At 36.4% G+C, this 10683-nt stretch overlaps 1 protein-coding gene across 1 annotated transcript; it reads right to left on the reverse strand.

Moving 5' to 3' along the window:
* Window positions 1-4280: 4280 nt before the first annotated feature.
* LOC105000594 (olfactory receptor 10C1-like) lies at window positions 4281-5231 on the reverse strand. Its single transcript, XM_010856544.1, has one exon. It carries the CDS (start codon window positions 5229-5231, stop codon window positions 4281-4283), a length of 951 nt encoding a protein of 316 aa, XP_010854846.1.
* Between the last annotated feature and the right edge of the window lie 5452 nt (window positions 5232-10683).

Consider the following 10683-nt stretch of genomic DNA (forward strand, 5'->3'; position numbering starts at 1 on the left):
TGTGGAAGTTGCTCAACATTCAAATGATCTTTGGATGAATTTGTGGGGGAGAATGTGGTTTCCCCATCCTATTCCTTCACCATCTTCCCCATTTCCAATTGTTTACTTTTTCTAGATTCCATGTAGAAGTGATAACATAGAGTGTTTATATTGATATTTAATATATATATGTTATATATATATTATAATCTCCCCTTTATCTCCTTTATCCATTCAAATGTTGGTGAACACTAAGGTTGCTTCCATATCTTGGCTATTGTAAATAATGCTGCAATGAACGTTGGATTGTACATATCTGTTCAAATTAGTGTTTTTGTTTTCTTCAGATATATATACTCAGGAATGGAATTGCTGGATTGTAGAGTAGTTGTACTTTTAGTGTTTGAAAACCTCTAGTAAGTTTTCTGCAGTGGCTGTATCAGTTTACATTCCCATCAAGGGTCTAAAAGAGTTTCTTTTTTCCACATTCTTGCCAACATTTGTTGTTTGTAAAGTTTTGGATGATAACCATTCTGATAGGTATGAGGTAATGTCTCATTCTGGTTTTGATTTGCATTTCTCTAATAATTAATGATGTGGAACATCCTTTTTTTTGGGGGGGAAACTACAACTGGTAAATTTATTTCCTTTATTTTAGGTCAAATAATACTTAAACATTTAAGCTGTAATTTTAATGTTTTCATTTTATTTTTTTAATTTAAATTTATTTATTTTAATTGGATGCTAATTACTTTACAGTATTGTATTTGTTCTGCCACACATCAACATGAATGTGCCTGTTAGCCATCTATATGTCTTCTTTGGAAAAATGTCTATTCATGCTTTCTGCCTATTTTTTGATTGAGTTTTTTGGTCTTATTGATACTGAGTTATATGAGCTGTTTATATATTTTGGATATTAACCACTTACCAGTCATACCATTTACAAATATTCTCTCCCATTCAGTCGGTCATCTTTTTGTGGATTATCATTTTGTTTTATATATATATATATATATACACACACACACACATATATATACATACACATGTATAAATTTCCTGTGCAAAAGCTTTTTAACATTAAGTAGGTCTAGTTTGTTTTTGCTTTTGTTTCTTTTGCCTTAGCATACAGATTCAAAAAAATGTTGCTATGATTTATCTCAAAGAGTGTTCTGCCTATTTTCTCTCTTAGGAGTTTTATGGATTCTGGTCTTAAATTTAGGTCTTTAATCGATTTTGAGTTAATTTTTTTTATATGATGAGTGGAAATGTTGCAGACATTCTTTTACATATAAATGTTCAGTTTTTGATCATTTCAGACTTACAAAACTTTTCAAAACTAGTAAAGTAAACAGATATGATGATGCTATACAAATTGTTTTTAACTTTCCTTCCATGCCACGCTCAGTTGCTTCAATCATGTTCAACTCTGTGCGACCCAATGGACTGTAGCTTGCTAGGCTCCTCTGTCCATGGGATTCTCCAAGGCAAGAATACTGGAGTCAGTTTCCATTCCCTCCTCCAGGGGATCTTCCCAGCCCAGGGATGGAGCCTGTGGCAGGATGGAGTTCTTGCATCTTCTGCATTGCAGGCAGATTCTTGACCACTGAACTCCCAGAAAGCCTGTTACTTGCCTTAATTTTTAATAAATAATCATTTTTAAGATTAATAAGCACATGTAAAAGTAATAATCTTTAATGCCTGCAGATAACTCCTGCCTACTTCTATAGTGTAATTGTCAAGTAGTTATTTTCACATGTTCAGATTATTTCTATTCTTCATTAGGTGCACACAGATACAAATAAACACCACAGTGTATTATGTTTTGGTCTTTGGTGAACTAAATAGCTTTTGGTAAAATGAGCATATCTGGCAAAACACATCTTTGTCATTAGTGAACATCACTACCATTCTGTGATTGTAGCATCATCACATCTTTTTCTCAGCCTTATTGAGATAAAATAATAAAAATTGTCAAGAGTTAGACTTAAGGTGGGTAATGTGATGATTTTATATTGTCATTGTGAAATGATTACCACAATCAAGTTAAGTAACATATTCACTGTCTCACATAACTATCCTTTGTGTATGTGGGTGATAGGAACAGTTAAGGTCTACTTTGTTAGCAAATTTCAAACACAGTACAGTATTATTAACTACAGTCAGCATGCTCTATGTTAGATTGCTAGAACTTGTTCATTCTATCTGTAAATTGTCATGGCAGCAGTCAGAGGTCTTCTTTCCTTGTCACATTATCACTACTATGAGTAGTTATTAATCACTTATAGATCACAGCACCTCCCTGAGAACTTGATGTTCAAATTTAAGGTAATGCTTCTATAGATGACTAGAGGTACTTGATTATGTTGTAACTATGTTCATTTCTCTTAAGAGCAAGTTTTTGAATGAGTTCCAAATATATTCTTTCAGAATTCATCTGCACGTATGTACATTTGGTAAACTACATAAAAATTAAAATTGCTTTTATTAATTATGTTTAGTTCAGCTTTATTCTTCCTTTCTTGAATTTAAATCTGATTTCTCTTTCTTTAAAAAAATTTTTTTACTATGGAGACTCTCGGTAAAAATTTCTCATATTATTCTGCAACAAATTCCTCTGAATTTTATGACTTTTCTCTTTTGGATGGTTACCTATTTTCATAGTACCCACAACTCAAAAAAAAATTTATTTAACTCTATGCTGCTACTGCTGCTTCTAAGTCGCTCAGTCATGTCAGACTCTGTGCGACCCCATAGACGGCAGCCCACCAGGCTCCCCCATCCCTGGGATTCTCCAGGGAAGAACACTGGAATGGGTTGCCATTTCCTTCTCCAATGCATGAAAGTAAAAAGTGGAAGTGAAGTCGCTCAGTCATGTCCGACTCTTAGGGACCCCATGGACTGCAGCCTACAGGCTCCTCCATCCATGGATTTTCCAGGCAAGAGTATTGGAGTGGGGTGCCATTGCCTTCTCCGAATTAGTAAGGATAAAAAATTTTAAAATATTTTTATGGAAGGAAATATTTCACATCATAGAGTTGTTTGGGAACTAAGAGTCGCAAGAGACAGATATTTGTGGAAGCGCTACTCAGCGACCAGAATGTGAAAGTGAAAGTCGCTAAGCCCTGTCTGACTCTGCAACCCCATGGACTGACCATGGAATTTTCCAGGCTAGAATATTGGAGTGGGTAGCCTTTCCCTTCTCCAGGGGATCTTCCCCACCCAGGAAAGGAACCAGGGTCTTTTGCATTGCAGGCGGATTCTTTACCAACTGAGCTATGAGGGAAGCCCTCCCAGTGACCAGAGCAGAAGTCATATGAACCTCTCATGGACTGGTGGTGGTGGTGGCTTAGTAGCTAAGTCGTGTCTGACTCTTGTGACCCCGTGGACTGTAGCCCACCAGGTTCCTCTGTCCATGGGATTCTCCAGGCAAGAATACTGTAGTGGGTTGCCATTTCCTTCTCCAGGGATCTTCCCTACCCAGGAATCGAACCCGAGTCTCCTGTGTTGCAGGCAGATTCTTTACCAACTGAGCTACAAGGGAAGCCCTTATAGTGCTTTATCCTCTCATGGACTAGAAAATGCCTAAAGGTATAGGTAAGAATGTCCTAGACTTCCAAGATATAAGCTGGTAATTTGTACTTTAAGCCTGGGCATGCACGTGGATTAAGTTGCTTTGTCGTGTCTGACTCTTTCCGACCCTATGGACCATAACCCTCCAGGATCCTCTCTCCATGGGATTCTCCAGGCAAGAATACTGGAGTGAGTTACTGTGCTTCCTTCAGGGGATCTTCCCAGCCCAGGGATTGAACTCACATCTCTTACGTCTCCTACATTGGCAGATGGGTTCTTTGCCACTAGTGCCACCTGGGAAGCCCCATTTTAAGTCTGTACATTAACCTAAACTGAAATATTTTGGAAAACCTGTCTAGTACTGGACTTACGTATCAAAATTCTTTGGTAGCCAATTTCATTCCAGAACTTGACAATCAGAACTGTAGCAATAAGAAGACTGCTGTCTCCAAAATTACAATTGCTGTTATTAAAGAAGGTTATTACAAAACAGTTTGACAAGTGCATTTTTTCTCCCTTCCTTCCTTTTCTTTCTTTCCTTTTAGATTAAGTATGCATCTTTTTCAAAGAGAAATTTTTATGGTCCTCTAGTATGTTGTTGCTGTTTAGTCACAAGTTGTGTCCAGCTCTTCTGCAACACCATGGATTGTGCCCTGCAAGACTCTTCTGTCTGTGAGATATCCCAGGAAAGAATGTTTAAGTGGGTTGCTATTTGTACCCATGAGTCAAAGCTTTTTCTTGCCCAGAGTTCTCCAAAGAGCTGTCTTGACTTCCTTGTTCCGTAAACTGTAGATGATAGGGTTGAGCATGGATGTCACCACTGTGTAGAAGAGGGCCAGGAGTTTATCTACCCCAGGTGAATGGCTAGACTTGGGCCTCAAATAGCTGACAGATGCTGAGCCATAGAATAGTGTTACTACCAGTAGGTGGGAAGAACAGGTGGAAAGAGCTTTTCGGCGACCTTCAGGGGATGACATGATGAGCACGGCAGCTAAAATTCTGACATAAGAAGCAATGATTAATAAAAATGGGCTGGAAATGCAAAGAGTGGCCACAACAAAGACTGCAGCCTCATTATGGGATGTATCCCCACAGGCTAGTGCCAGAATAGGGGGGAGGTCACAGAAGAAGTGGTCTATTTCACAGGGGCCACAGAAGTCCAAAGAAAAAATATAGTTGGTTTGGCCCAAGCTTACTATGCAACCCATACCCCAAGAAACCATTGCTAAATGGACACACACTCCACGACTCATTCGTGTTGCATAGTGAAGTGGGGAGCATATGGCCGTATAGCGATCAAAAGCCATGGCTGCCAAAAGATAGCATTCACTGATCCCAAATAAGGCAAAGAAAAACATCTGTGTAGCACAGCCCTCCCGAGAGATTCCTCGGGCCTCACTCACAAGGCTCTGCAGCATCTTGGGTATGACAGAGCAAGTGTATCCAATCTCCAAGAGAGACAAGTTGGCCAGGAAGAAGTACATGGGGGTATGGAGGACTGAATTGGTCCAGATGGCAAGAGCTATGAGAGCATTGCCTGTCAGTGATGCTAAGAACATGAGTAAGATGAAGGAAAATAAAAGCCAACACTGTTCGGTTAACTCAGAGAATTTGGTAAATGCAAAGTGTTTCACAGACATGCTATTGTCTCTCCACAAGGAACAATTGATGCTCATGACCTGAAAAAAAGAAAGGCAGGTCATTAAAAGATTCTTTTAGCTGGAAATATAAATCTTTATATTGCTCTTAACAAGCTCAAGTCAGAGATAAATTTCTTACCTCTAGTTTAAAAAGTTTGGAAGTTACACTGATCCTGTTGCCAAATCTAGTCAGCAGACATAAAATGGAAAAAAATTTCCCTTTTATATCTAGTCAGCAGGCATAAAATGGAAAAAAAATTTCAGCACAATTAGCTTTTATCCCATTATTTTATCAAATAAAGTTATCATATCTAAATATTTATTTCCTATTGTCTTGCCACTGACTTGCTTTCTTCACTCATTCATTCCACAAGTATTTGTTGAATTCAGAGTATTTTCAGAGTATTTTTCAGTTACTGTTCATGGGTCCTGAGATTAAACAATGGACAAAAAAGGATGGAAACAAGTGGACTCATTCAAAATTCTGTTAAATATGAAATAACAACTCTGAATGATTACAAAACCCTTGGTGGATATGATTTTGAAAAATTTATTCACGCATCAAGTATTCTATTATGATGCATTTACACTTAAAGCATTTATAAACATTTACTGTGTACTATATCTAGTTAAATTAATTAATATAGTTTAATGTATATATTCCCCATGTAGCAACACAATTCAGTTAAGGTTGTAGTAAAGAAACAGAGCTAATAGTCTATTATCTTTTTTTTGAACCCAAAACATTTTCTTAAATATCTTCAGTTCTCAATAATAGCCTATGCAGTTGCATAAAAACTCTGATTGTGGAGAAGTTGTCATCTCTTTTATCAGTTAAATACACAAATATGTTATTAATATAATACTTACTAATTCTATCTTCCTGTACCTAGGAAGAACTGCTATTTCCTCAGTGACACTGATGGAGGAAACAAGGAAGAAATCCAAACCAGAAATGGAGAATGCCTCACTCTTTCTTAAGTAGGGACATCACAAAGATTTCATTTCATAAGTATACTGTCCCATTTAGACTGCAGACAGTAAATGCAAATGCTTGTGTTGGGAGTGAGAGTCAGGGTCGTGTGGCATGGGAGAAAGCAGCTGGTGGATGATACACTGGATGGCTGACTGTGCAAAGGCCAATGTATGCTGCCAGTCATTTGATAGTCTTAGCCCCGCAGGATGAATAAAAAGTTATCCTGTGATAAGTACTTCCTACAGCTTCACAAAGTTCAGAGATAATTGAAAAAATAAGATGTCTAGAAAGGTCTGTGAGTGCCTCTAAATAATTAAACTTACAAAGAATTATATTCTGTCTATAAATAATTATTACATCATAGAGAGATAAATGTATGGGTCTGCTTGGGGTGAGAATACAAACAAATGTAGTCAAATTCCCTTCTCCCTCCCTGTCACTGGGAATAGTACTACATGAGGCAAAATCTGATTTTTTTCATGACATTTTCTGTTTTTTTCAGGATTTACTCTCTGTTGACCTTTGTCCAGGGACCCTGAGATCCATGTAGTAGAGGTCAGTTTTATGTACATACAAAGAATATTTAACTTTAATCATTGTCTACTGAAAGAGAGGGAGGTCCTCAAGGGCAGCTGTCAGGGGTCTGTAGATAGGAGCGTCACGGCAGTACAACAGACGGCTCAGCACAGACATTCTTCAGGCTTTTACCTCATACATTTTCTGGACTTAAAGCTTCTAATTAATCATTTTTGTGAAGAAAAGATGATGAAGCCCTTCCTGTCTTTCTTGCTGAGTTGTTTTGAGTTAAAATGCAAACATGACAGAGGCAAGCCATGAATGAAAAATAAGGAATTAAAGTGCACTTCATCAGCATAAAAAACTCTTGCCTTTTACTAGTCTCATGTTAAGAAACTCAGAGGATGATGTGTGCCATACCCTCTATTATAACCAGTCTGTAAAAATAATCTATTTAATGTACATATGTGTAAAAATGAGTTTGCTGTACAGCAGAGATTGACACAGCATCTTAAATCAACTATACTTCAATAAAAAGCCTATGTTAAGATTCGGTTATCAAGAAAATATGCACTGATATTAATCTGAAGATATAGGAGTTTCATGCCCAATAATAAATTGTATTTGTCTATCTCTACTCAATGTAATAAGAGATTGAGTGACCAATGAACATCAACAAGATTCTGATGGTTTGAATTTTGGAATGGAGTTTCAGTGATAATTAGATGTATGAAGAGATAGAGGAAGGAGACAAGATAATTTTAATAGCTCAATGGGTTGGCTTCATGTGCCACCTTACTCAACCCCAAGATCCAAGACAAGTACATTCTGTATAGTTCTGCTTTGGAAATAATCTAGCACAAGTGATTCATTTTGGGTCCGTGCCACATAATCAGAAATGCTCCTTAAATAATTCAGTCCCTTATTAATCTCTGTTCTCTTAATGAAATGTTTCTTTGTTTCCCATCAGTCAAAGGAAAACATGAAACATTATTAGATATTTTACCTGAAACACTTAGTACAGTGCCTGGCATACAAGAAAAACTCAATAAATATTCAACTCTTTGCAACCCAATGGGCTGTACAGTCCATTGAATTCTCCAGGCTACAGTACTGGAGTGGGTACTATTTCCCTTCTTCAGGGGATCTTCCCAACCCAGGGATCAAACCCAGGTTTCCCACATTGCAGGTGGGTTCTTAACCAACTGAGCTATCAGGGAAGCCCCAGTAAATATTAATCTTTGTTATGCTGAAATTGTCATTTCTAAATGATCAAGTAGTAGATACTGTTTATGTAAATTGGTCATTAGTTTGTAGAGAAGATTTCCCATTGCTTTCCACAATTCACCCATAGTCATTTCATTGAGGACTTAATATTTAGCTGGGTGATGCCTTAACATAACCCAGACGAACTATGTTATCGTTTCATTGGAATAACATGCACAAGATAATCTAGGCATTTATATTACCCAACAATAAGAGACATATCTATTTCCTGAGAAGTAATTATTTTGAAACAATTTGCAGCAATATTATGACAGAGCTACTGGCAAACTTAGTAGATATTTATACACTTCAGAGAAGAAGAAAAGACCTGATTAAAATAATCTCCAGAACTGAATAATGCTTTGGGTATTATCTATCCATTTTAGCATTTTAATAGACTGTCTTCCACAACCTTCTTTTTTCAAGACATCAGTTTTATCACATACCTTTAATTCTAAACTTTGAGTGAAAAAAATAAATGGTTTTTACTTCTGATGAGCCAGTAGCTAATTTTGTCTGCAGGCTCTCCATTTAACCTCCCAAAGTTCAGAGGATATAAATCTCCACATCCTCACTCCTAAGACCATGCACTGAGAAGATTTTGCTGTGGTCAGGACCATGTCTGATTTCATGAAGGCTGTGTGTCTCTTAACAGAGCATCATGTCCTTCCTAGCAATGCTCTCATGGCTAACACACAAAGACACACAGACACACACACACACACAAGCATGCAAGACTGTGCTGATTACATAATGATGATGTTTGGACTTTCCTCATCCTGAAACATTAAGAATTATGAATATTTATACTTCATTTCTTCTTCTTGCTCTGAATCCATATCCTGCCTTCCTTTCTCAGGAGACATATTCTTCTCACTAGAGTATGTCAGGAAGCAGTTTGATTCTCTCAGGAATTGCCATGGACAGGTCTGTCTCTATCTGTTGGGGAGTATGAGTATTCAGAAAGCAAAATAAATAAATATAAAAGATAATGTAAAAAGAAAAGTAAAAGTAAATCAACAGCAATATATAATGAATAACCTATAGTATAGATAGCTGCTATCATAGACTGTGTACACAATGTGATATTAATTCAAGGGAAATCTACTACTGGAACCAAATATGTATGTGACCACTCTATACTATTAATATAGAATACTCACATTTAAATTTTTGTTTGAATTAAACTAAGTAGTTATCAAAAGTAATTATGAAAATGATGTAACTTTCATGTCATATTAATAGTATATTGATGCATTTAGTATTTATTTTGATTATTATAAAAAACTCAATAAATCATAATAATCTTCTAATCTTCTAGTAACATGAGTTTGACAAAGTACCTTTTTGTTTGTATCAAAAGTAAAAAAACCTGAGTCAAAGATATATATTATGATGATGAAAAAACTGTATGATACTTAATATTTTTTGTTTAAATGATATAAAAAAGTGGATAAGATAATAAATACCTATTATTGACATGATATGAAGGCAAAGGAAAAAGCCTACAGAAGAGTAAGTTGTCATTTGTTTTTTTAATTGGAGTAAATTTTTTTACACTGTTAGTTTCTGCTGTACAAGGACATGAATTACTTATGTGTATATACATATCCCTTCCATTGTGAATCTCCCTTCCATACCCACAATTCCACCCTTACCAGTCATTCACAGAACACCAAACAGAGCTTCCCACCAGCTAATTTTGCTACCTGATTCTAGAAAAAAAGTTTAAATTCTTCCTCTTTTGGGGGAATATAGCTTTATTCCTCTGTTCAGATTCATATTCCTTTATTTATTTATTTTACTTTATAATATTGTATTGATTTTGCCACACATTGACATGATCTGCCATGGGTGTACATGTGTTCCCCATCCTGAACCCCTCTCCCACCTCCCTCACCATCCCATCCCTCTGGGTCATCCTAGTGCACCAGCCCCGAGCACCCTATATCATCATATTCCTTTAAAAATTGTTGTGTGTCCTTTAAAAATTGTTGGGCTTCCCTGGTGGCTGAGTTGATAAAGAATCCGCCTGCAATGTGGGAGACCTGAGTTCGATCTGGGTTGGGAAGATCCCCTGGAGAAGTGAATAGCTACCCACTTCAGTATTATGGCCTGGAGAATTCTATGGACTGTATAGTCCATGGTGTTGCAAAGAGTTGGACATTACTGAGCAACTTTCACACATGCATGCTTAATATACAAAAAGTTGAATATATTTAATGTATGGATTTTGATGAATTTGGAAATGGGCCTATACATATGATACTGCCATCAAAAACAATATAAACCATCACCTCCAAAGACTCCTTGTGCTCCACGCATTTTTTTTTGTTTGTTTGTTTGTTTGTGAGATGAGCACTGGTCATGAGTTTGTGCACTTTAAAACTTAAGAGGGCAGAAATCCATTCTTTGAAGATGTATTTTGTCACTATTGATTTCTGAGTGGAAGACAATTACAATTCTGAAATGAGTTGTCTTTACAGGTCTAAAAGATAAAGAAGTGATCTAAACAGCTCTAAACAGTCTCTATAGCTAAGTTTTCAACTTAAATCTTGAATTTTGTACTCTAAACAGAAGTTACCATTTTGTCTAAATAAGATTAAGTTAAACAAAGGTTATCTTAACTAATAAAAATGATCAGAGATATTATGTAACCTCACAGAATTTTTATTTTTCTTGCTTTGTGTGCATGTTTATGTCAAATTTAAAAACCTTTTATGGCACATC

Source organism: Bison bison, unplaced genomic scaffold (genome assembly GCF_000754665.1).
Source record: "Bison bison bison isolate TAMUID 2011002044 unplaced genomic scaffold, Bison_UMD1.0 scf7180017854332, whole genome shotgun sequence".
Taxonomy (NCBI): domain Eukaryota; kingdom Metazoa; phylum Chordata; class Mammalia; order Artiodactyla; family Bovidae; genus Bison; species Bison bison.

Bases quoted from the DNA above. Each gene is read 5' to 3' on its own strand.
- LOC105000594 (XM_010856544.1), bottom strand. From the start codon at position 5,231: ATGAGCATCAATTGTTCCTTGTGGAGAGACAATAGCATGTCTGTGAAA.